At 38.9% G+C, this 27,999-nt stretch overlaps 1 protein-coding gene across 5 annotated transcripts; it reads right to left on the bottom strand.

Annotated features, from left to right (window-relative positions):
* Positions 1 to 1,120: 1,120 nt before the first annotated feature.
* LOC108881189 (potassium voltage-gated channel subfamily V member 2) lies at positions 1,121 to 27,913 on the bottom strand. Of its 5 annotated transcripts, XM_051077500.1 has the most exons (15): positions 27,807 to 27,913; positions 27,174 to 27,316; positions 25,803 to 25,937; positions 23,491 to 23,868; positions 20,736 to 20,855; positions 20,411 to 20,536; positions 18,817 to 18,988; positions 16,098 to 16,313; positions 15,304 to 15,422; positions 14,859 to 14,999; positions 14,241 to 14,382; positions 13,927 to 14,124; positions 12,883 to 13,044; positions 9,762 to 9,950; positions 8,184 to 9,590 (listed from the first exon to the last, which is right to left on the bottom strand). In XM_051077500.1, exons 2-10 carry the CDS (start codon positions 27,232 to 27,234, stop codon positions 14,899 to 14,901), a joined length of 1,428 nt encoding a protein of 475 aa, XP_050933457.1. In that variant the 5' UTR covers positions 27,235 to 27,316; positions 27,807 to 27,913; the 3' UTR covers positions 8,184 to 9,590; positions 9,762 to 9,950; positions 12,883 to 13,044; positions 13,927 to 14,124; positions 14,241 to 14,382; positions 14,859 to 14,898. The 5 variants fall into 5 exon arrangements, with proteins under 5 accessions (XP_018528541.1, XP_050933457.1, XP_050933458.1 ...); XM_051077501.1 differs by having other exon boundaries at positions 8,184 to 9,950; positions 18,817 to 18,985; XM_051077498.1 differs by having other exon boundaries at positions 8,184 to 9,950.
* Positions 27,914 to 27,999: the final 86 nt, after the last annotated feature.

Below are 27,999 nucleotides of genomic sequence, written 5' to 3' on the forward strand. Positions count from 1 at the left end.
TGATCATCTGAATCATAATGTCAATATTTGCTTTTGAGACCTGTGAAAAACAAGGAATACGCCGAGGAAAATGTTAAAATCAACAGTCAACTACAACAGCTTTGGCTTAATAATATACCAAGAAAACACACAGAGGTGTAACCTAGTCCAGTGAACTGCATACTGTGTAATCAGTTCAATCTCACCCTGATGCAAATGCTAATTTACACAGGAAACACTATCAAGCAGGGTATTTTATGATGTCAATGATGTATGGTGGGTGGCATTCATGTTTAATTACCTGAAAAACATGAGAAAATATTTTTTTAAAGAAATATCAACAAGAGAGGGGAGGCAATCAAACCCCAATAAATTATAAAAACAATTAAACCCAAATGGAAAACAACAATAACAATCCATACGTAAAAGACAACAATGAAAAGTGCCTTTGACCAACACACACACACACATATATATATATATATATATATGTATACACACATACATATATATGTATATATATTATTTTGCAATGTGCTAATGAAGACACATTGACAGATGTGTTGCAACAGAGTCTAAAAAAACAGCTCACCATGCAACACCCACCAGCAATGGTCACAAACCAATAAAATGCAACTCTGTCTCACAAGAAACATTCAGTTCACTTGTGGTGTCACGCAGTCGCAATTCTTCCCTCACAAAACATTTTTTGACAAGTGCTGACAGCAGCATGCAGAGAGCACACAAACTTAATTCATTCATTAATCAATTAATGACAGCTGATATGATGTTTCATCTGTGATGTTTATCTTTTCGTCAAGAGTAAAGCTCAGCACTGGCTAAAAATGAGAATCTGCTAGCTGAATCATTTCTACACTGCTTTGCTAATGATTGTTTAGCATTGGATTTTGGTTGGATCTTGGAGTGTCACTGTCACATTCACACAATAATTTCCACCTTTTCTAATTTTAGATATAGGCACTCATTTACAAGTTTTCTCACCTTTCAAATGAGGTTGACACTGCATCTAGTGAAACCACCTCCTCCTCTTCCTATCCTCTTTTTTCACCCATATCCTCTTTCTATTTTTATGCCATTCTGTTCTACATCTACCACATGTACAGATAACAGAAACAATAAGTCATGTGTGAAGACTGTTTTATGTTTACCAAGCAACACATTTGCACTTAAGACATGCTCATAAATTATCACATCACTTTAAAAGAGTCAATCAGTGCGGGAACTCACAGTGGCTGTCTGTGCTATTATCATCCTCTGAGGGATGGAAACACATGTCAATTTTGCGTCGGAGGCGCTTCTTTAGTTGTAAACGCCGCTTCACTGAGGTAGTGTTGTACTCCTGGGTCTTAAGCTTGGCATAGTAATCAGAGAACTTGTTAAAAAGGAAGGAGATCGGCATGCCATTCAGGATGATACCAAATGAGATACAGCCAAAGGCCACGATGCGGCCCAGGAAAGTTACAGGAACCACATCCCCATAGCCCACAGTGGAGATGCTGACCTAAGAGAGAAGAGTGAACAGTCTCATATTAATCAGTTTTTATGGATGTTTTCTACTTTCTAGCATTATGGGATGTTTCATGATGATTAGAAGACTAGAAGACTGTGCTAAAAACAAGCCCAAAGGTCAGCTGTCAATTGTCAGAGAACCTTTTGTGGACCTAATTATAACAGAAGCAAATGAGGAAGTCAGGGGACGTAGTGTAAAGAGTGACAACGGTAAGATTAAGAAGTGGAAGTTGAGCAGATAGACAGGTTGTCAAAACACAAGACTTTCACACAGGAGACCAGAAATAAAGTGAAACCAATAATTTCATTGCAAGCATGGTGACAAAGGTCCTCAAACCTTAAGGAGGTATTTATCCTACCCAAACCATGATCTTTTCCTCAACCTAACCAAGTAGTTTCAGCACCTAAACCTAGCCTGTGACATGATGATGAAAGTCTGGTACACCTGCTGCTGGTATGATCTTCGGGTTATATCCATGAGTAGGGACAAGAGACCTATGGGGTTGTTTAAGTTGGAGGACTTGTTGCTTTTTGGCTAACAACAGAGGCTTTACCTCTGATAAGAGAGGTTCTTATCTACCGATAAGAAAATGCTGCTAACCAGCATCAAGAAGAAGCCATTTATGTACACATGTTCAGTTGTGACTGAGGTTGGAAGAATTTTTTTTTTTTTTTTTCCCTGTGACAAGTTTTTTAAGCACCACAATTGCTAAAGTTGCGGAAGGAATCTCATGCAGCTACTAGTTTCAAATGACCCAATCATGTTTTTGTTGCTATGGCCAATTCTGAGGCACAGAGAATTTTATCACTAGGGTGTTTAAATCCAAGCCAGTGATTCATGTTGCTTAAAGTAACTGTACTTCCCTGTTTTTTTTTTTTTACAAGAAACAGGCATGCACACAGAGACCTGTAATAATGAAAATGTGAAAAAAACATGCAAACTGGTTTAGGGTATCACAAATTGAGACTTGATTTACAGCACATTTCCTTGTTCCTGGTATTGCCTTAATTTTGGTCCAGTAAATCTTGTACAGGTGCTGAGTACCATGTAGCTTTGTCTAATAAAGAGGACATTCTAACAGGAGCTGATAACAGTGTACTTTGAGAGTTAGTTTACGAACAGATGGGGAGTTTCCCAGCACGAAAAATATCCATAGATCAAGGATATCCTGTTTTAAGCTATCTGGTGTGAATCTGACTATCCAACAGTCTGCCCCATGACATATTTCTCACACATAAACCTCCTCACACAAATGCAGCTTTTTATAAACCAGTGCTTGATGAGGACAATCCAGGACAATAGATAATTAATCTCTCCATGCAGGTGACCCAGCACAACAAGTGGAGTCACCAGTGCAGCAACAAAGTATTGAATCGAAGTGTTAAATCTTAAGGCACTGTTTACATGACAACGGATTTTGCATAAACAGTAAACCTTTGATGCAGTTTGGCCTTTCGTTCACACAACAATGGCATTTTGGGGGCCTGGAAATGCAAACTTTTGAAACTGGGTTCCAGAGTGTAATCTTTTGAAAATGCCACCATTATCATTGCCATATAAGCTGGCAATACACAGGTCTTTTGATAACTGTGACAACACTGCCCCACCTCTAATAGCCAAATAGCCATGCATGAACAGAAGAACAACAATGGTGGACTATTGATCTGTGTTTGTGCTGCAGATTCATCAAGCTACATTGCTCTTCTAGCCTGGCATGCATACTACTGCGTTTTCAATCGTTTTTGCAGATCAGTGTGTCTGAAAATTGTTTTCACAACATTGTCATGTTAAAACGTTTTTAAAATGCAAAGGAAAATCTTTTCGATCTTTAGCAAAACTGTTGTCATGTAAGCAGGGCCTAAGTCTAAAAGCCAAAGCATGACACCAAGTTATTCAGCTACTGATACTTACTGCAGCCCACCACCAGGCGTATGGGATACTACTGATGGGAGAACCCTCAGTTTCCCTCTCGGCTGAATGCAGGAGAGCAGAGAAAGTGAAGATTCCCATGGCAATAAAGAGGAAAATGCATGAGGCCTGCTGGTAACACTGCCGCAGAGTGAACCCAAACGCTCTCATGCCGGTTGAATGTCGAGCCAGCTTTAAAATCCGGAAGATCCTCAGCAGCTTGACCACTTTGAGGACATGACTGAGCTTGCTAACCTGAGCCATGGCCTTGAGGTCTTCTTGCGCGTTCACATCCTCGGCGTCAGTAAAGGCTTCAGAGACAATCTGGAAGAAATAAGGCATGACCGCCACCATGTCCACAAAGTTGAGTACACTCTTCAAAAACATTTTAATGTTGGGAGTGGTGACAAGGCGAATTAAATATTCAAAGGCAAAAAATACAATGGTTATGATCTCCACCCATTCCATGTGTGTTTTGCCGTTAACTCTATATATCTGGAGTTCCTCCACAGTGTTGAGAGTCATTGCCAAGATGGAGAAGAGCACAAAAAGATTGGAGACCACAGTGAACGCCTTCGCCAGAATTGAAGAGTATGGATTCTCTATAATGTTCCACAGAGACTTCCTGACATTCCCAAAGGCCATGTCCTTGAAGCACTCATCATTGTACTTCATATCGATCTCAGCCATCAGTTCCTGCTCCACCTTCAGGTTGTCCTTCACCTCATCTGCCTTCTCCTCAAACATCATCCAGCAACAGCGTTGGGTGTCCTTCATGCTCAGGCCCCAGTAGGCAACTTCCTCCTCAAAGTTGATGGGGCACATTTCCCGTATGACCCACAGCACTCCACTTGTGTAGAAATGGCAGACGTGGTGGAAGAAAGCAGGGTCCCGATCAAAGAAGAACTCGTTTTTGCGTATGCAGTAGTCGTCGCACAGTGTGAGGAGTTTTCTCCAGTCTCTGCAGAGAGCCAAGGAGCCTATCCGGGTGTCAGGATATTTAACAGCACATTGTTTGGGGATATGAAACACTTTCCCTCCAACATTAATGTTGATGCTCTGTTGCCATCTTGGTCTCTCCTCAGCCTCAGGGCAGTCTGCTTTGATGCCAGGACTGTCGAGATTCTCCAGGGAGCTCCATGCTTTGACTGTTTTCCCCTGAGAAAATGGGAATGTTTTATTGTCCTCTACACCCTTTGACAGACAGTTGATAGTTGAGCGACGATTGTGTAAACATCTCTGAAGCTCAGCTTGCCCCGAAGCCATAGCAAATATAGTTCAAGACAGGAAGTCCATGAAACTGAACAAAAAGAAAGAGAGGAAAAAAGCAGGAAAAAGTCCAGGAGTCTTACTCTAGCAACGCATAGTATCTTGCTGAATCATCAGAAACATTGCATCTGGTCCTGCAGGAACTGAAGTCCCGGTTTCCTGTTTTGCTGGCTCACTTGTGGTTGAGGTTGTAGTCCAGAGGGTCAGTGGGAGAGGAAGAGATTCCCCTCTCTGACTGTTACTGCGAAGACAACACATAGGCATTTGATTCACCAGACAAGGAGAGCAAGGACAAGTAGCAGGGATTTCATCCTCTTAATCTCATTGGTGTCCCTCCAACTTTCCTTAAGCAGTTGTAAGTTGATTTAAGGATTTTGAAATGACGAGACAAAGGGCCAACTGAGGCCTAATGTTGTATGTTTTCTTTCATTCCTCTTTTAAGTTACCTTTTTTCTTGTCTTCTTTCAGTTCCTCATACGGTTTCCATAATTCTTAAATGTATTCTAAATTAATACATCTTGTTGAAGGGGAAGTATAAGCTGCTTAAATGTGTTTCCTCTTGTAAAAAGAAAACACTTCTTACCCGTGTGCAAACTTTGGTTTTCAAACACAGAGTAGAATTTTGAAATATAAAATATGCTTTAGATGTCAACAGTCTTCGAGTATTATTCAGTTTATGGCTACTGTAGTCTTATTGGCATGGTGGTGATGAAGACCTGTAAGGTTTCACTAGTTTTTGTTATTGTTTATTCTAATTAAAGAACAAAATCGATATATAAAACAGTATTGTTATTTTTTCAGTTGTAGCTTAAGTTACTGAAAAATCAATTTTGAAAAAAATGACTCATGTATGCAAACGTATGCACAATGAAACAGGAAGACAAACAGTGGATTGTTTCATTATATTGCAATTGTTGACTCAGAATCAAAACAAAGAGTCTACAGTCATGCTTGCTGCTTGTGAGTCTGTAGTAACCAGTGGTGCTTGTGAGCTACATGCTACTGCTGGTGTGCTAACATGATTTTAAGCACCATTTTAATCTGGTAAGTTAGCATGCTAGCACTTGCTAATTAGCACTTAACATGACATGCGGCTAAGGCTAATAGGAATATTATTTTGTTAGTCACAAGCCAAAGCACTGGTCATTGAAATTTTGACCTTCGTGGTGCTAGATAGTCAGAAGATCATCCTGAGTGGAACATGAATGTTTGTATGAAATTCCATTACAGCCCACCCAGCTGTTGAGATATTTCACTCAAAACCTCAATATTGGCATGGCAATAGAGGAACAATCAGAGGATCACCAAAGTACTGTAAATAGGATCGATCCCCTGGGCCTCTTGGATATCAGCAATCCATTTAGTCAGCATCTGTCCAAAATTTCATTGCAGTGCATTCAGTAGTTGTTGAGATCTGAACCACAGAAAACAGAACAGAAAAATAGAAAACATTAGCCATATCCCAAGCATGGCTAAAAACTGAGCCTGCCTTTCAAACAAACGAACAAGGCAGTGGTGAAACATGTCATATTACCCATTAAAATATCACTGCTGACAAACAAAGGCACAGTCACAAAGGCTAAAACTTTTTGTTTACTCCTGGACACCATCAGATGTCCCTCACACTGGATAAGAAATAATCTAACTCTTCATTGCCTTGATAGACAGATCATTTGAAAGTGACTCCTCTCAGCCTAATCGAGTGTGATCTTCTCCTGCTAACCTACTTGTCCAGCGTCACAACTGATCATCAGACTATATCTGCCAGGGACAGAGAGACTGGCCAGATTTAGTGTAAAACTATAAACATATCATAGAGTGCACAAATTAAGTCTTTACCCAGCGGGAAGCATCAGCTGATCAACATGTCCATGTGTTAAGAACCAGTAAAGATATTATAAACTACTACTGACCTCTTTGGACAGCTGTCAAACGTGCCACTGTCTGCCAGAGGCTTAAAAGGCATTAATGTTCCATTGTGCTAAACATGTCCCTATTAATTTCTTTGAATTCCATGACTCACAAAGAATAGAAAAATGATGCTACACACTACATTATTCATATCCCACCTGTATTTTTATTGTGCAGACTTACATGTAATGCACAATACTGTATGTCTTGAGTCCAAAGGCTCTCAGTTTTTGACCACAGTTTTTAATGTTTGAGATAGAGCTGCTGCAGGAAACAAAGAAACTCACAGCATTACAATTTCCCATGAAGAAAAGCAGTAGCAGCATTAATAGAGAAAATTTAATGACCAAGAGGTTCAAGTTTGGAGACATAAAGAGGTTATCCATGCTTTTATCTCCTCCAGGCTTCATTACTGTAATTATGTTATTAGCAATGCTAGCAGGATGGTACGGTCAGCCAATTGGTCAACTATTTGGTCAAGAATGAAATAACTCAACAACCTCTGGATGAACTGGTTAAATTTTGTTCAGATGTTAATGGTGATGAAATAATAATGCCTTGTAACTTTGGTCTTTCTATGAATTTTTCTCTAGTGCCACCCACTAGTTAGTGTGTGTTGGCTTTCCCTGAAATATTTCAACAACTGCTGTATATATTGGCATGAAATTTGGTACAAATATCCACAGTGCCAAGAGAATGAAGCCTACCAACTTTAGTTTGCTCTTGAATGACCATAAGTTCAACATTTGTAGTTTTGAGTGAAATATCTCACAAACTACTGGATGATTCATATCCTCATTCATAATCCTCTAAGGATAAAGTGTAATAACCTTGGTGACACCTTGACTTTATCTACTGCCATCATCAGGACAAAAGAGTGGTGATATTACACAGAACCTCACCTTCATTTTTATCCATTGTACTTCATTTCAAATACATTAATAAACAATGTGTCAACATGTAAACATCTGTGTAGAGTAAAAGCAACTGGTTTACTTAAATGTACTTTGTAATATTGTTTGGAGAAGGGCTATAATACATAAAAAAAACATAATATGCTGGAAATTTTTTTTAACAAGCTGTATATTTCAGCATCTGGTGAATTGTGGCATAAAAAAGCTGCCACTTTATGCAACAGGGAACTGAAAAAGTTACTTGTAGGTTACTAATGTAAATCAACAGGAAAGCAATAGTGGTGCACTTTGCACCAAGAGAGGCTGTATTATTACTATTATTATCATTATCATTTTCTTCTTCTTTGACAATAGAAAAGAACAGAAAACAGAGTATGATAATGAAATCCTTTTATCACGACTTTCCCAGATGTTTATCAGTTTACTCACAGTGATCTCTGCAGTATCAAGTTTTAGTAATGAAGATTAAAGTGTTAAGAAGCCAGACTGTTGCCACGTGCTGAGGCACACAACGTTCCACAATTACTTTATCACACATGTTCAGATAATATTCAGGTTAGCACACTGAGTGGTTAATCAACTACAGACATCTGCTTATGTAAATTCGACACACTGCAGATTCTGTAGAGTAACAACACATTATGGACACAGATATTTAAGGAAAAACAAAAAATATTTATATGTTTTATTTCTCTACAGCAGTTAACAGATTTATCCATGGTGTAAACACAGTATAACGGCAAACTGTAAATAAATAAAATCCCTCCTTAAAAAATAAATATCTACCACAAAAATCAACTGTTTGAGGGGTCATTCTTGTGCTCAGATAGTGTCAATAGATTTTTATCAGTTCAACAGATTTAGACATTTCTTTAAGACTAACACAAAAATCACACAAAGGGACTTGATTCAAACAAGGCAAGTCAATCAAACATTCACACCAACACTAACCAGGCTTTAAGCACAAGTGCAAAACCAAACCTGCAGGAGACATTTAACTACACAAAACAAATGTTTGCTCCCATTGTAGAACCAGCACTCAGCATCTAAACACCAAACCTGCAACCAAGGAAATCCTCTTTGTTTCTTTACACACACACTGCTTACACACACTATATGTACAGTATTACTGGCATTAAACAAGCCAGGCTTCATTTCTCCATTCTTTTCTAGCATTAGAACCAACAAAGATCTTTCTTTAAAAGGAATACTTATACACTTATTTGCCTTCTTACAGTTAGATGAGAAAATTGATACTACTGTCATGTCTGCACAGTAAATATGAAGCTGGAGCCAGCAGATTTAGAGCTTACACTGTACCACAGAGCTTTAGAGGTGCTGGCAGGTGAATATTCTTACCTTCAGTACAAACTTTGTACTGAATACTTTGGGACAGCTCTATCATATCCTCCTTTAATGGATGAATTTATCCAAAGGATGCTGCTATGCCACTATTCCAGATATACACAATACATTAGATGTTTTAGAAATGTAGTTGTAGAAATGTGCATAACCCGTCCTATATTTAGACCAGGTGCAGGATAAATATAAAGTATCCCAAAAATGATACTGGACTGAAAAAATGTTTCGTTCCAACCCTAAAATCGGATTTTAGGTTCCTTTTTTCAGTCCAATACACTGAATACATTCAGTTTTTCCCTCCATAAAGTCTACCTTGGATTTGACTCAAGCATTTACTGGGCAAAAGGCAACATATATTTGCAATGCAATCATGCATCTCTTTGATTCCCTACAGTTTCATACTGACAAACCAAGAGCCAAGAACAAACCCTGTGGAACACCCTTTTTTTTTTTTTTTTTTTTTAAAGAATATAGTCAAATTACTCACAACATCCATCTATAGTACTACAAAAGTAGTTTTGGGAATCATAATAAACTGAGATTAACATTCCAAAAAGCTGCAGAGGAAGTACAATAAAACAAGGAAATAAAAATCTTGTCTTGTCAAATATGAAAAGTATCTCATTTTCTGTGGATCAACTCACTGATTAATCAACTAATTATTACCTTTCCATTGATCGTCTTGGAGACCCTCAGGATGTAACACAAGTGGCAACCTGTGGAGCAAAATGCTTGATAACAGGGCTTTAAAAATAAGGCAAGATAGGACTCTACTGAGGTAATCAACTGTGGAGCCACCTGGGCTGAAAGTACTACTCCTTCAGAACTGAAGATATAATAGTAAAGACTGTTTAAGGCCCCCACCCCCTCTGATCTCAAGTATTTACCACTGACTCAGTTCTTCAGAGATTTAACCTGCAGGGAGTTGGGACATGACAGGGTGCACAGTTGGGTTTGTTGTCTTGTCATCATCCTGTCTGGAGTGGGTGAGATGGCACCAGGTGAAGCCCAGTCAGATGACCATCTGTGCCACACCTCCTTCATTCACCATCCAAGTCCAGCTTAAGGAGAGTTTCCTGGCAGGAGAGGAAACACAGCTTAGTCGACACACTGTACACTATAAACCTTTAACCTGAAGAGTGTCGGTCGAGCTATGTTTATCTGGGAGTGACACACATTTCAAACCAAGGAACCTAAAATAATGAATAAAATAAACAAGCCCGATACTGGACTCTTTTTGAGTCCACAAAATACAATATCGCTATACTGGCTCATGCTGCTTTGTTAATCAAAGAGAAAGAAATTTGATTAAGGATCCCTTAAAGTAAGTTATTAAGGAGCTGTGACCCAGTTATGTACTGAGTGGGACTTTTTACGTTTCAAAATAGAGCTGCAATTAATGTTTATTTTCATCTTACTTTAATTTGCTGATCATTTTCTTGATGAAACGATAAAAAATGTCAGAAAACAGTGATAAATGCGACTAACAGTCAACCTCAAAGTAGTCAGTTTACTGTAATGTTAGGCAAAGAAAAGCAGCAAATTCTTACTTTTGAGAAGGTGGAGCTAAAAAATGAATTTTTACTAAGTCTTATAAAATGAGTTGCTAGTTGATTTTTTTTTTTTTGATTAATTAATTGATTAACGAATAGTCGCTGCTTTGGCTGAAAAATTGTCAAACACAACATTAAAGTAAATTAAGATAAATTAAAACAAAAACTTCACTGAAAAAGTAGTCACAATGACTAATCTTGAGCTGCAATGATTGTTGTTTTCATTATTGATTAATCTTCCAGTTATTTTCTTGATGACTCATTGCTTCTACAGAATGTCGGCAAATAACAAAAATTGCCTGCCACAGGTTCCCCGAGCCCAAGGTGACATCTTAAAATGTCTTGTGTTGTCCAGAACCTAAAGCTATTCAGGTTACTATCACAAATAAAAAACATGAAATAGTCACAATTTAAGAAACTGGAACCTGCATAAAAATTACTTCAGTGATTAATCAATTATTAAAATAGTTGCTGATTAACTTATTGCTCATCAACCGACATACAGACCTTTGTACTATTAAATCTGACTTAACTGTAATCAGCTTAATCTGGCTGATGATTTTAACAGTCAAAATTCAGACTGTTAATGTGGGTTAAGAGGAGAGGAAATAACAGGAAGGCAAGAGTCTGTTATGACTGTTAGCACTCCGTAACCAACCATGTGTCACTGACAGGTCTTTAGTCTACTGAGTTAGTAAACTTTCAGTGAGGGAGTGCAGCATTTATCTGTGAGACTATAGAATAAAATTGGAGATTTTGGCTGAAATTTTCAACATGTTAATTCCAATGAACTTATTCCAAGCAAAGAAGAAAGTGGATATCTATCTAATTCAACTATCAAATAAAATTCAGTGCAGGAAGCTTTGCTGTTTTTCCAAATTTGTAAATTGGTGATATCGTATATTGTATACAACTACATATTTTACTATTACAGCTGTATTTTTGTGCAGATGCAACATTAAACAGCTTGTTTGCATCATTACGTCATTAATACATTCCTCTCTACCTATAATAAAACATATCTTACTCAGTGATTCATGGGGCTGTTGAATTGATTTTGTGCGGTTATGATGTACAGTGAGCCGCTATGACAGAAAGCAGGGGCTTTTGAGTTGGGTGGAACATGCAGAAGCAGCTTTCTAATATTTTCATGTTGCTAAAAAAACTTGGCTGGCTCCAACAAACAGTTGGTGATATTACTGTGGGATTTCTATACTTTACACTGTGTGCTGTGGTTGTGTATTGTCATAGCAACCCTAGCCCCATGGATTTGCTTACGTTTGGAGCCTTGAGGTCGTGTGCATTATTGACTATATGTGGTTTTCCTGGTTTTACTTGCATCCATAGAAAATAACTCCACCACTGTGGAGTGAACTCGCTGTGAACTTGAGTGAGAAGTCACACTGACCAGTGGTTAAATGTTCTTCATGTTTAGTCTAACTTCAGATGATCTGCACAGTACAACGTGTATACAACTGTATATATAAATTTGTTTGTTTATTGCTATGTTTTTTGTAACAGTCTGTGGCATTAACTTGTGAGAAATTGAACTGCAGCAGTAACTGCGTTGTTAAATAATTTAATGCTATAATCTGAGCTGGGATTCTAAAGACCACTCATTCTATAACATAATTTGTTATAAATCTGATTACTTTCATTTCAATAATTGAAAAGGGGCTATTTGTAAGTTTTCCCTGCTGCTGAATGTGGTTTATTGCCAAGAGCTTCAGCCATCCTTTGAGGTAGAATACACGCTATGAGTATTGCTGCTTCTTCAAGGAGGTCTGTACACTCCAGTGACTTGCTATCGGAAAGTAATGAGACAGGCCAGCTGACTGCATGCTTACTTCAGTAGAAGAAAAGAGGTGATAAAGAAAGAAACAAAACATTGCCATTGCTTTCCACCACTAGAGACAGCTCTTGGTGAGTAAAGGAATGAAATTTGACGCTCATAATGTTTCTTCTAGACTGGTAAGTAAACAGCTATTAATGCTAACGTTGGCTATGTAGCAACAGCAAAACTTACATATAGCTCTAGGTGTTTGTCTCATGTTTCTTCGATGAAAATATATTTTCAGATCTCACATATTTCTCATATATTTCTCTTTAACACTAGATACTCATCACTATGTAATAATCACTGGGTTTGATCAGATTTGAATGACATCTAAGACAAAGCCACAAATACAAGAATCTCTTGTGCAAAACAACCAAAACTGTTTGGCAGAAAATTTTGTATCCATGTAGGACCCCCTCAAAGACCTCATTATGTGTACATTTAAAAGTCATCTTCTTCCCTGTTTCGAGCCACACAGCCCCCAAAATAACCATGAGGTGGAAAATCAACACGTCTATAAAACAGTTATATATATCCCATGTGCACACATGTGCAGCTGAATGAATGGTATCTCTGAAGGTGAGTGAAGCGTGCCTGTGTTTACAAACTTCTCTCTACCTTGACAAGACATGAGTTTGGACCCAGGGGTGGCCCCTGGATGATGAGCGGGTCCTGGGACTCTTTGAGGGAGAAGCTCTGCACAGTGAGAGACCTGGACGGCCTGAACTCCTCTCTCCACCACCACACAGGCCATTCCCACCAGCAGCAAACTGAGAAACACTGAGAAACACACACCCACACAGACAAGGACTTAAGTTACTTGTTAAGATGCTGACGACAACTCTCTGCATGATACCTCCACCCTTACCTCCTCTGAGTGGACAAACAGGTGGCTGCTATGACTACATTAAAACAGCTTGAAAAAGTAAAGTCCGTCAGAATAAACAGGGATTCATACAAAGTGCTGGACATTTGAAAGAGATTTTCCTAACCCATAAATGTCTATAATAATACATTTCATTTCTGTAACTTCTTTGAATACTCAAAAGACACCTTACATTATACATTAGGTAAATATAGAAAAGTATATATATATGTAAATAAACTGAAAAAGCCTAGAAGACTGGCCCATTCTAGAAGAGCCTCAAAATCACAAGGACTTTCTGGTCGCCTGTGCACAGCATTGCTTCATAGTGATTCAGTAAGTTTGTATTAACATCTGCCTGAATCTCTGTGTGTGGAATCACTTGCTTAACAGCTCTTAACCGGTGTGAATGGACAATGACAGACGCTGAATGTTGCCCATTTATGACTCAGTGGGGAGTGACCATGTCGACATCAGTGTACTGACAACACATATATACCCTTTCTCTCCCTCTCTCTCACAGTGAACATTTCAAAGTTTAAGTACTAAATCTAGTGTTGGGAAGCAGCTGGACACTGTAACTAAATCAAATCTATGGGACAGAACCAAATCAATATTTATCTTCCATAATTAGTATTTGATTATGAGTCATAGTTATAGCAAATCTGTGTAATAAACTCTTCTTTGCCAAAGTGCCACCACATATTTGTCCGTCCGTGGTATTTCAATAGCAGACACGTGTTCACCTGCCCTGTCTGACAGCAAAGTTTATTTTGATACAAAAAACAAATTCTTACTGATTAGAGAGAGGATTCCAGCAAAGGTAGGATCGGATACAGTTGATGCGGGAACTGTGCGAGAGATAGCAGGGATTTCTTGAGATTTATTTTGTTCTGTTTTTGGAAAAATGCAGCTGAACTCTGGCCTCTCAGAAAGCAGGTCCATATCGCAGATGTGCCGGCACGTCGTCCCTGTACGTCCGCACAAAGACGACCCTAAGAACCAGCAAAATGATTTTATGAAGTGTGTGTCTAAAAACAAAAATTTACTGATCAGCAAAATTATCATGAAGGCATAGCATGTGCAGTTAAGTGCTTTTGATTGGTCGTACCATTTGGCTGAAGAACAGGATGAACGATGACCACACCGCCCGGCGATGTAATGTTTGTCAGCAGTACCTGAAGCTGGCCACCGTTGTGTTTGTTTGCTCGGCAGATGGAGCGCGTAACTTCTTCAGTCCAATACACGAAACCCTGAGTTGAAATGGAGAGAGAGAAAATAGGTTAAATGGTTTTCAAGGTTGATGATAACCAGTTATCAGTGTTTCACAACAAAATGACTTCATCTGTCCTTGAAGCCTGAAATGTGCCCAATCAGTTTCCATCCTTAGTAAAAGATTTGCAAAGCTAACTTCTGGGGTTTTTTGCTACTGTTGCTTTAATGTCCGATTTTACTGCCCAATTTCTAGTTCTTAATGTTGTAGGTTGTTAAAAATAACAAAGCACTCTGTAACTTTCCTCTGAAATGTGCTGTATAAATAAAGTTCTAATATTTATTTTATTTTTTATATTCTATGTTTTACCATCATGAACTATAATTTCGTGGAATAGCATGAGATCAACTGGCATCATATAAAGCTCCTTTATTTAATAGACATAGGAAATGCCAGTTTCATTTACCATTGTACTGGCCAGTTCCACTCCATCACAGGGCTGTAATGTCGCTTTACCTCAAACACAGCCAGTCCAAAGGGTCGGTCCAGATAGCCATTAGACTGCACCACTATTTTGACGGTCACGGCCATCTAGATTGACTCTGGAGATGCTTCTCATTCTCTGGTCAGCCCAGTACAGCAGCTGGCGAGGCATATCTAGGGGGAAAAAGAACATGTAAACAAATTAATGCACAACAAATGGCAATACAAAGGGAATTCTAGACATATTCAAATTCACTCAGCTGAACTGTGATGGTAAGTCAGCCCTCTAACTTCTGCCTGGAAGTGCATGGGTACACACACATATTGTTCCTGTTTGAAAGGAGAAGCTGACTTTTTTTAAAAACTTCCCCAAGATTCAGACAGATTTGACAATGACCATAAGGAAAATACAGATTTTAAAACCTTGTGCAAGTTCCACAGAGATTCAAAACCTTTTGTACCATATATCAAAACATACCTAGAGAGAGGGCAACAGGGTGATATATTGAGGAAGTGACAAGAGCTATTGTGTCCTGGCCATCCAAGCCGGCCCTCTCAATCTTAGGAAAGCTTCCACATTGTGCCCAGAAGAGAAAGCTGCGAACACAAAACTGATTATTGAGTAAAAGCAGCCCATACAAAATACAGCTGAGTTGAAATGCTCTTCATTGAGTTGTTGCTTCTAGTATCTATTGTGAAACACATTGTCTAAAAAACTGAAAAGGTGAGTTATTAATGCTGTGCTAACCCTACATAGTGCTTTAACGAAGAAAAAACAGTCAAATAAAACGAATAAGCTAAAACCCAAACTGACCTAAGCCCATGTTGGTTGGACCTAATTGTATGAGTTGAGAACAAAAAGGCTGGTAATATGAATCAAAAAAGTTCTGCGCTCTCTCTCTCTCTCTCTCTCAACATAGACTCATGATACGCATGAATGGTACTTTAAACACCGCTATCTCTGTTCAGCTGCTATCTGTCAACATGTATGAATGTATTGTCATTAACTATAATGCCTCTCCCTATGCAAATATGTAAGTAAAAGAAGTCTTGCGTTTAACCACCTTCTAAGTCGTGTTGTGTTTGCTCATAAAAACCTTGGGAAAAGCCTTTAAAACAAATATTGTCAGTAACTTAAAGACCATGACGTAACAGTGCTCAATACAGCTAAAGCTTTAATAATCCTGCTGACGTGGTTTGGGCACATCAACATCCTTTATAATGCTGGTAACTATTAATTAAAATAAAATATAATTTCCTGTGCCAGCCTACCCCTGGAGAGGATCCACAGCCACTGCAGAGGGTTTGTCCAGCCCTGTGACGAGCCGACGTTGTACCAAGCCGTCCAGCAGGCCGACATTAACAGAATCACTCTCCACGCTGGTCCAGTAGAGGAGCTGGTGGATCCAGTCTACAGCCAGGCCTGACACTGAACCTTTAACTTTCAGCACTAACTTGGCATCCTGTGGCTTTCCATCCATGGAGACCCTAAGAAACATCCACAGGTGAAAAATTATAGCGCACACAGAGTTCATCCAAAAGCTGCCTATGGTTCCTTTATCGTCTCTTCCCACAATAACTGCAAATTCAGTAAAATCCTACTGAAGAACTATGATCTAGAGGCATGATGCTATGAATGGTGATGTCTGTTGATCCACTACTTTGGTCCAGACTGAAATATGAATGAAATCACTGGATGAAAGTACTGGATGTATTCATGCTCCCCAGAAGATTAATCCTACTGACTGTGGTGATCCCCTTACTTTTCCTCTAGTGCCATTAAATTTGGTACACATTTGCTTAGAATATGTTAGCATGCTAACATGCTGAACTAAGATGGTGAAAATTGTTAACATTGTAGCTGCTAAACATCAGCATATAGGCATTGTCACTGAGAGCATGTTAGCATGCTGATGTTAGCATTTAGCTCAAAGCACAGCTGATCCCAAGTACAACCTCACAGAGCCATATGGCTGTAGTGTTTAATAGTGGGACACAGGTAATTAGCCTTCAGTGCTGGGGGGGACAACACACAGTTCCCTACAGTTGTCATGCATCAGTGCAGAATGTCACCAAGTATAATTTTTGTCAGCTTGTTTTCTTTTTCTAATTATTAATTTTAGTATTTAACTGTGTTTTACCATGGCAGAGTCAAAACAAAAAAAGTTTCCTAAATCATCCAATCATCAGCCCATCACAAAAATTCAAATTAAGCAGACAGACACCAGTCTTGCAGGAAATGTTAATGATCATTTTCTGCAGCTACATACAAATGACTTGCTTAGTCTCAGTCAGCTCTACAACCTCAAGTTCCTCAAAAAATACCACTGGCTGGTTAAAGTGTTGCAATCATTCATGTGAAATTCCTCTAATTAATACTTACTCTACAGATTCAAAGAAAAAAAAACAAAAAAAAACAAAACACACACACACACACACACACACACACACACACAAGCACAGAAACAGGAAGGACACAACCTAAAAATTAAACATTTATTAGTGTCAGCGTTATTGCTATTAATGTTTCACTGTTCTGTCATTATTATTCCTTATATAATATATATATATATTATTATTACTATTTACATTTTGACTTAGTCTGTGTATTTGCAATGTTGTCTTTCTCTTAAAATTGACTTAACAACCTACTCTAAAAATTCTTATCTTTGAACAATCCACTCCCACTTATAAAGGTCACAATAGAGCACAAAGAACCAGTGACTTCCTTTTCTTAGAAATGTAAGGGCTTGCCATACAGATTAGCCAATCTGAAAACTTTTAGAAGATGAAATATAGGCAGAAAATAATGGAGGGAGGAGTGAAAAGCTTGATTAGTTTTAGTTACTCTGAAATATATATTATATATTCACCCTATTCTTTGGTTTGTTATCAAATGGGATATAACAGTGTTGAATTTGTTGACAACCCCTAAGATAAGAATGTATTCATCAGTTGACCTGTCTGTTAAGGCACCGGTTTAAGCTTTGAGGTGGCTGATGTGTGTCGATTACTTCACCATGTATCAACAAGACTTTATGAGTTTAGTCTGTGCACAACATTGTTTCAAGCTAAATGCTAATGTTAGTATGCCATGCGTACAGTGACAATGCTTACATGCCAGTGTTAAGTGGGGATATCGTTTACCATGCTAACATCTGTTAATTTGTAATAAACCCAAAGTTAAGCTGAGGCTGATGGCAATATCATTACATGAGTTCTCCAGATATTTGATCATAAACCAAAGTATTTGACAGATTGAATTATTGACCTGAAGATGGCGCTAGATAGAAAGTCAGAGTATCACCAAAGTGTTTAGATTTCATTGTCAAGGAACCATGAATGTCTGTACAAAATTTGGTGAAAATACATCCAGTAGATATTGACAAATTTCACAGGAGAAGTCAAAATTCTGACCTGCAGGCGATTCAACAGGAATGACCAGGGAATCACCAGAGTCACTGGGATCCATCCTCTGGGGACCATGAATATGTGTACAAAACTTCCTGGCAATACATCAAACAGTTGTTGAGATATTTCTAAACCTAAGTGGTGGACTGACTGACTGACTGACTGACATTGCCATCCCTAGCATCATGACATAGCAAGGCTAAAAACTGACCACAGCCTTCATGCTCTGTGAAACTACAGCCCTTGCTCAAGTACAGTATGTCCCCCATGGAGGTATGCCAGGCATGTCCAGCTATGAAAAGCTGGAGGGATTACATACCCCATCTGCATAGGGAAAGTTTCTGATTGCTGCAGGAGGAGTTGGCTGAAGTCAACCGGGAAGAGAATGCCTCAACTATCTTGATAATTCTGCCACCACACATCATCCAAATCCCAGATAAACAGTGAAAATGGATGATTGGGGAGGTTACCAGTTTGGGATCACAGAGTATGTTTTCTGACCTCCCTCAAGCACCCTTTGGCTTTGGTGAAAGAAGAGGTGTGTGTGGTGGGTGTAGCAGCTACAGTTCTATTTTGGTACCTGTATATGTTGCCTTGTCCTTGCCAGGCCCAGTAAAGCATGCTGTTTGAGGCCAAGGCCGCCACGGGCCCTGTTCCTGGCAAATGTTGGGCCAGTTCCCTGTACTCTGTACCAGTGATGCTCATCGATTGCATTCCTTTAGAAGAGGTGAAAACCAGCTGACCCTCATCTCCTGGAACAATGCACAAAGAAAACACTTTATCTTGTGCTGTCACATCTAAATATGTCCTATGGTGATTTGACTGACATGAAAGCAACAAAGGTAGCATTATGAAGCTATATCAGTTCAGTCTTGTTTGTTTTGGCTAAGTGCCCTTTCTCTCTATACTGATTTTCACGTGTATCAAACTGACTGTATCTAAAACAAGCAGCAATGGGGAGTGTTGGCGAAAACAAGTAGTGAAAATATTTCAAAGTATTATACACTGAAAAAGAGAGCAGAACAACCTTTCAGCCATTGTTTAGGAACACATCAATCAACATGGAAATAATTAGGCACCAGAGTTAAGAAAAACTGTGATGTTATCAGGGGTATCAGCACTGTATCAGAAAGAAAAAAAAGTATATAAATCAACAACACTTAGCTGGACTGTAATTAATAGCTAACCTAATGGAAACCACAACACACAATAGCAGCTCAGCAACAGTCGACTCCTGAGAGCTATGTATAGGATGACTGAATAAGTATGTCTCTGGTGGACTGATGGATGTTAGCTAATACGTTTGTACAGGCATACTAACCTTTACAATGTAACTGAGTCAAAGTTTGTTGAGGTGGAACCAGTGCAAGTGAGAATAAATCTGTCAAATGCTAGTGATAAAATACAAAACAGGCATTGTTGTAAATTCTTGTTCAAATATAATGACTCTATGTAATTCTCGTCGGTGGTGACCAAACCTTTCATTAAGTGACATTCACTGTGCTTCATTGTTCTGTGACGGACATCAGGGATATTGACAGTGTAAATTGTTTCAGTCATACAAACCAGACGGACAACCAACAGTCTACATGTCTACAGGTGCAGAAAACAACAACTGAGGCTGGTTTCATAAAGAGATTTCAGATTGGTTTGTCATGTTAGACCAGCTCTTAATACAACTGAGATTGTTTTGAAAAAATAAAGACTGACTTGTTTCAAGCCTGAAAAGTTAGACAAATGGCTAAATCAGTCACACTTGGGAGGGGATGTGTGATGAAAGACTCACTGTGGCTTGGCTCATTTCACAGCAGACTGAATTCAGTTTGTCAGTCATTATCTGGGCCTAGACCTACCCAACAGAATTTGCAAGGAGTTTGGTTTTTTGCTATTATTGCTCAAATGTGCAGGTTGGCTTTTAACTTAACTTTACATAGAGGGTCAGTGTGTTGGTTGAATTGGCAATATGGCTGAAATAAATGCAATGATATGAATTAGAAAAGACAAAAATACTGAACATTCGCCCAGCCTTATATCTTGCATATAAAAAACTACAAGCAGGAAAGTCTGGGAATAAAACCTGGGATCTCCATCAAACCCTGAGCATCATAAAACCATCATACTATCATAAACTCTGTCAGCGGCTTGTCACCAGTTACACACAATCTGTTTATCACCTGTGGCCTTGCACTCTCTGGTTGTTGGATCCATGTTGTAGCCCTCTTGGCAGTCACAGGTGAGGCTGCCGTTCATGTGAAGACACAGCTGATCACACACATCTGTCTCCAGACACGCGTCGACCTCTAGATGAAAGAACAGATACTTCAAAAGGAGTTTCAAGGACTGTGTTAAAAATACGTCGACATGCAGTTACTATTACTTGTACACAGGCGAAAATTAATTACAACGATTACAAAAAACATTACAAACATCTTTTGTATTTTGGATCAGGACCACAATCTTTATAACTGGTGATATAAAACTCAATTTAGCAGGCCTCACCTTCACACTGGCTGTCCCCAACCAGCCTCATATTGTCAGGGCAGTGGCAATGGAAACCCATCGGCTGATCCACACAGTGATGAGAGCAGCCTCCGTTGTTGACCTGACACTCGTCCTGTTCTGCAGGAGCAAATGTTCCATCATCAGTGGTTTCACACAACAAATACAAAATTGTTTGTATGATAACCGTAAAGCTGCTTTGTTCATGTTCACATATGGCAGTCTGTTTCAGTTACAAACAGGATCTGCCAAACAACAAATGGTGTTCATATGCATTCGAATATTGCACTGTGACACGAGACAATCATGATTTATCTACATGTTGATAATGTAGCACACAAAGTTTGAGATATTTCAAAGAATAAGTAACAATTTTAACCTGTTGGTGGCGAGGAAAGTTCAGGGGATCACCAAAGTCAGTAAGATTCATCCTCTAAGGACCATGAATGTCTGTACCATAGCAATTCCTGCCATAATTGCTTAGATACTACATTTCAGTCTGGATGAAAGTGGTGGACTATGTACTATTCCTAGAGCCACACCACCTGCATGGCTAGGAAAGTATGTACAATGTTCAACTGAACATTAGAAAGGAAAGGACTGTGAGGCTCTTGACCTGGGAAACAACATCATGATGAAGCAAAAGCTCCATAAAGTCCATGTTTATCAGCTGATGTTATTTCCCTTTTTTTTTTTGTTTTATTATCTGTCTGAATGTGGGATGTTTCTTGGATCCAGATATAAGCAGCCGCCTTCTTAAACACACTTTAACTTGTCTGTGGTAAAACTCACTGACACTGTCAAGTCACATAACAGTCATGTACTTTGTAACTGTGATTTTTACTGCTGCACTAATAAAACTATTATTGTTCAGAGGAGAAGTTGCTTAGGAGTTCTAGTAAGTGGACCTTGAGTCAAATTTTTATTTGTATTTTTTTGGTCAAACTACTGCCTCCAAGATCAAGCATAAATGATAGTAGTATAACACAGTATGCGAGTGAATATATCAATACGTATCTGTCATTTTCATCTTCCTTTTATCACTTTAGCACACTGTTTATCATTATTGTCTCCAGTTTGTTTACAGAGATATGTTTCGATGCGTTTTTCTGCCCATGACAAGATACAGTCATTACAGCACAACCACTGGGTGGAGTTATATTAAAAACACTTTATGTCACCAATATACAAATCAATAAAGAATGTGACGCATCAGCAAACCCTCAGGGTGCTTTTATCGGTCTTGACTGATGAGGCTGAGACAACATAAGGGTGTGAGACTGATTAGACATAAATCAAATGTCAGAACAGCTTCAATGGTCTTTGGTAGAGATACTAAAAGTCTCTCAAAGTCTGAAGGGATGAACACAATTTTTCCAAAGGATATTATTCGGTTAATGGTTATGAAGAGCACTTCAGTCCAAAATCTCCCATATGAAGGTGTTTAGCTGTTTTGGTGATCCCTTCAATCACTGACTGACACCTCAGGAACCCTGATCCCAAAAAACAGACACAAACACTTCTTTCTCTCTCTTTCTGTTCCATTAAAGCTCCGTCAGTCCTGTTCTTTTATTCAAGTTGGTTTGTTCCATCTGTTAATAGGTGTTGCTGTAAAAACATGTGTAACAGCTCAGCTAACCTTCCTGTAAAATATGTCATATAATCATTTTTGGAGGAAAATGTTCAGTCCAGTCCTAAATGTCACGTTTTGAACCTGACGACCATGATTACTTAGTTAAACCAGCAGGGCTTTGAGAGGATTTTCAGCAACCTAGAGAAGATTTTTAACCCTTTCAACTGAACATCACTAATAAAAAATTACAGTCAAGTGAAATGTAATTACTCTGATTTCATCCATTCAGATGACTTCATACTGCCTCACATACTAGTAAAAAAGCTCATATCCTACTTCTGTGTAGATCATCAACTCATCAGTTATCACTCTTTTCAGTAACAGAACTCAGACAGTACTTTGTTAATGGTTAAATATCTGCATCAATTTTTACTGTCAAAGCAGTACTATACTGCCCCCTGCTGGCTGTTCTGTATGTGGACAACTGAACACTGACTTCCCATTCAAGACCCCCCCTATCTCCACACCTTTCTGATGACAGAGTTAGAGGACCCGCATCTCGTCTTGCTGCTTTCCGTGGTTGGCAGACTTGTCACCCTGCTAAAACACTCCCACCCTCAGAAATGATCGTATGACACTTTGTATAAAATAGTTAGTTTTGCTGCCCCTGCTTTTAGTCTGGTTAGACAAAGATTTTAGGTGATAAGACCTGACTAAAAGTCTGTGCTGGATGGGGTTGAGGTCAGGGCTCTGTGCAAACCAAACTGGGATAACAATTTATGGACTTGTTGGCTCTCTGCATGGAGCCATTGTCATATTGAAAGAGAAAAGGGGAAGTTTCCCAAACTGTTGCAACAAAGCTGGAAGAACACATATGTTCTCAGATTATCCCTTCATACAAACTACAGGCACACAATATTTAATGTACTTTATACATGTATCAAAGGCACCTTGAGCCACTGAACCCCAAAATGCTCTCAGTGTATATAGAGAGTTGGGTTCTTTATCCTTATTCCTAAATGAAAGTTGCTTTGGACAAAAGCGTCTGCCATTTTCATGTAATGTAGTTAGGGACATGTTCTTATGTTAAATTTTCATATTTCTTTAGTTTTGTTGCCAATGTCAACAATCAAATGTCAAATTCGATGCCAAAAGTACATACCGTTGAATCACATCACTTACCGCAGTTTTCCTCATCGCTGCTATCAGAGCAGTCAGGTGAGTGGTCACACCTCCAGGCCTGGCGGATGCATTTCCCGTCTCCACACTCAAACTCTGAAGCTGCACACGTGGGAGAGGTTTGTGGGTGAGGTCGGGTGACACCACATGACTCCTTGGTCTCGTCCCGTCCGTCCTTGCAGTCTGTCCGTCCATCGCACAGCTTGTGACCGGGAAGGCAGACATCAGACAGGCCACAGGAGAAGAAGCCAGTGGTGCAGTTCTGGCAGGAATCCTCATCGCTCCCGTCACCGCAGTCGTCTACACCGTTGCATAAGAGACGTGCAGATATGCAACGTCTGCTGCGGCATGCAAATTCATCTTTCTTACACCTCACATGACCTATAAAGAGTAACAGATGAATAATTAAGTCTAGAAGGCCTCACCACCAACAGCAGAGTTGATGAATTTTTCCAGACCACTAACATAATGAGAGGTGTTTAATATCCTGGGATAAAACCATACTCTCTGAATTCTATTGAGCATTTCACTTTGCAATAAGTCTCTTAATCCAGTTTCAGACAACAAAAATAAACCAGAGAATGCATTTTCTGAAGAAAATGTGAGTGTGTGCTGGGACCTGCTGCAGTTGAACTGTGAAGCTTGTGTTTGTGTGAATGTAGTCCAAACCACCAAGCAAACACAACTGCTAGAAAAAGTTTTCTTAAGGAGCAACTAGTAACAACAAAACTGTTAGCAACTGCTGTGAGGACAGATTAAACTTGACTGATCTGCTCATGCGAGTGATGAGATCTAAATCAAAAGACAATTTTTTTACATCAATTGTTCAAACTGTAACAGTATTCACAACACAAGTTCCAACCTTGAAGATTCAAAGTGTTACAAGTGTTGCTTGCTGCACATCTGTCTGAAAGCTGAGCGAATCTGAACCAAGCTGAAACGTTCCTCTCAGACTTTATAAAAAAATATCTTAATTTTCAAAGAGTAACATAAAATAGCTGTAATATGCCACAAACAGAAAAAGTAATCAGATACAGCTCCTCAATAAGCTGCAAAAAAATATGTTTATGAGTTTACAGCACAATCTGTGTGGACAGTGTAGGTGCTGGGATAGCTGTGCAAGAACTCACAATGTGCATTGCATGAAATGTTGTGACATTTCTTAGTAAAATCAACTATGCTAATACTATTATCAGTAAAATTATATAGAAATCTGGACTAAACTGTAAGAGGCTGCATTTGATTATTCTGTGACTGACAACAGATCATTTCCTCTTTGATTTATTCATGTGCTGCTCATATGCTGCTGCTCAGTCCTCCACTTCTAAGAGAAGAAAGTAAATCTTGTTCACTTTCTGCATTTTCCTGGCAGGCAGTCAAACCAGCCACCTTCAGTCTCCTGCCTCTGCCCTCTAAGCAACACTGCCAGTATTCATATCTGCTGCTGATACTCACATCAACGGTGTTTATATTTAACACACAAGTCACATTAAATCCTTTTAGAATATTTTCTCCTGCATGGTTTTTCTTTGTAAATGTGCAGCTCACAGGTTCTGCTCAACACTAAGTCTGTCTGGAATTCAATATCAAAGTCTCTAACGACCTCAACAGGATTAAACATTTTTCCACACACTTGCAGATAATGAGTCAATATCTTTGTAGCACAGAAATGTTAAAGCACAAGTAGGATTACCCTATGTGGCCAAAATTGTGGAATTAAAGGATATGAATGAACATTTGCTGTGCATCAAGGTTAAGTTTAAAATCAACTCTGTGACAAAACGTGTAGAAAGTTATGTCATTCAGGATTTTCTGCTTAGAAACAGAAAACAGCCCAACAACAGACCAGCTTCTTCATGCACCTATACTGACTTCTGTTGTTAGTAGACTTCAGAGTCACATTTTCAGACATATTGGTGTCAAATTTTGCTTTCATATGGCATCACTCTCCCGTGTGTAAGAACTGGGTGGTTTCAGTTATTTGCCTAAATTATCAGCAAAACAATCAAACTAACTATTAATGCTTTATTCGTCTTACTATCTTGTTTTATTACACTCTTTTGTTATGTCTTTGTTTTTACTGTCATCTTTCACTTATTTCCTGCCTTAAAGCCTTTACATTTTATGTGCAGCACTTCAAATTGACTTATTTTCTAAATGAGCTTTATAAGTAAACTTTTTTTTTCCTGCATCAAATTACTACAACTGCTACATCCCAATTTTGCTTTCACTGTTGGTGCTTGTGAAACCCAATCAATGCTTGCACGTGTGTGTGTGTGTGTGGGATGAGATCAGGTTGTCAACATGGCACTTACTGCAGTGTTGCTCATCTGAACCGTCCTCACAGTGTTTGTGCCCGTCACACAACTTCAGCCTCGGGATGCACGAACCATCGCTGCACCTGAACTCCAGCTGCTCGTGGCAGGCGGGCAGAGAGTGACCTGCAGCACCTGACACATGTGCAAACAGTTTACTGTTAGTGTGCAGGATGTCAGTCGATAAGATAACATACCAAAGGCATCACAAAGGACAATAAAGAACAACTAAATTCTCTAGTTTTGGACTGGATTATTGTTCTATCCAAAACAAAGTCTGATATGTATTTCATGAAAGAAAATATTAGAATCAATAAACAACTTCGCTCATGTTCCATCATAAAACCACAAGGACTGCAGAAACAACTACTGTAGGTAAAAGGGTAAATGGTGACAAATAATTAGATACAGTGATTTTCTGAACCCTCTGGACTTTGACACCATTTGTGTTGCCATGATGACAGAGACGGAGCAGAAACTGGGAAAATCCCAAACAATCACCTTTGACCTGGACGGTCCACAGTCAGGGTGTATATAATAGCACTGTGCACGTTTTAGGTACAATATGAATTTTAGGAATGATGCAACACTTATGACAGTGCAGTTTTCATGCACCTACTCTATGTTGAGGAACCAAAGAGAGATATACTGCAGGGTTACTTATAAAACCCTGTTAGTTAAATGATCACTTAGAGGGTTTTTTTCTTCAGAGGAGAGTAACATTAAGTTGTTATGAACCACATATCTGGAACAATCTCCCCACGTTTGTTTAAATTACATTGTTTTCAAGGCTGACAGTGACAGTCTATTTAATCTACCATGAAATCATCATTACTATTAGTAATTCAGTGTGAAGACAGATTGGACAATATCATCTGACAGATTACCTGCTCAAAATGTGACTTTAATAATGATAATGATGATTTGGACTCATTAGGTTTTGTAAAAACCAAACTGAAACTGCGCGTTTTTTAATATATTTGAACACCTGTACGGGTACAGAAACAAATAGCTGTAAGTATTTAAATTAAAGAAGTAAATATGACGCTTACCCCTGTCAAAATAGATGGTTTTAACCATTCAAACACTTGCAAATGTGTAACCGTGTAGAATGCATCTGAAGACAGGTCCCTTATTTATTTCCCATCACTCTAGCTTTCTCTTGGCACACTTCGTGCAAAATATATGAAAACATAATAAGTCAGTGACCAAGTTCACTACTGTTTGCATTGTAAACAGACTCCATTCAAACTGCCTGGCGGTCCGCTGCGCTGTAAACCCTCAGTCTGTCCCTCCGCTCTTTCTAAATAGCGCCGAACACACAGAGAGCTTTCATCTAACGCTAACACACAAATTATTCCAGCATCTTACCGTAAATATGATGCCATGAAACCAAAACGACCAGAATAAATAAACCTCCAAGGTGTCCCATGCTCGATGTCCTCCACGGCTGCGATGCACGTGGCGCGGAAATATGACGCAAGAGCTGCTCCTGTCAAGCGAAGTCAAACTAGCTGCGGGTTTGTGAATAAAAGCTTGTTAGCAACCCGGGAGATTAACGCCATTAAAGCAAAAATAAACCCGAAAAAGAGGAACAGGATAACCAAGAATTTAAAATTAATATTTAAAAAAGGCATTAACACAAATCTCTCAGAAAGTTACTAAACTGGCAAATGTGCATACACTTGACTCTGCTGCTCCTCACTGATTTTGTTCAGTGTTTAGATGTATAACATTTCGAAACTGCAATGTACTTTTCAAAAATCTTTGTTAAATGATTATACATGATTATTTTGTTATTTTATTTTGTACAGACCTCTCTCCTAATCTTTGTTTTTTTCCGTTTTAAGACATGTGTAACGAGGTGTGGTTCCCAGGTGAGACCCAACCTGTTCATATTACCTGATAAATTATCAACATACTGTCGCTTTAAAGTGGACCTTTTCTACTCTGGTACCAAATATGATAAGATACATTATATTATGCATTTTATTGAGTGCTCACCTTTAACAGTGTAAGTAGCTTCTGTCATCAAACAGCTTATCAATGTACTCACATGTCCTGCACACCTCCACAGGTGTTTCCACTCATCTTCACTGATTAGCCTTTCTCTCAGGGTGAGGCTGAACTTCAGTTTGCTGATGTCATTAATCAACTCCGCTTAAATTAATCCAAATTTCAACTGAAACAAACTTAA

Source organism: Lates calcarifer, linkage group LG17 (assembly GCF_001640805.2).
Source record: "Lates calcarifer isolate ASB-BC8 linkage group LG17, TLL_Latcal_v3, whole genome shotgun sequence".
NCBI lineage: Eukaryota > Metazoa > Chordata > Actinopteri > Centropomidae > Lates > Lates calcarifer.

Bases quoted from the DNA above. Each gene is read 5' to 3' on its own strand.
- LOC108881189 (XM_018673025.2), bottom strand. From the start codon at position 4,684: ATGGCTTCGGGGCAAGCTGAGCTTCAGAGATGTTTACACAATCGTCGC. The intron at 1,502-3,421 runs GTAAGTATCAGT...CTTCTCTCTTAG, and splicing joins ACGCCTGGTGGTGGGCTGCA to GTCAGCATCTCCACTGTGGG.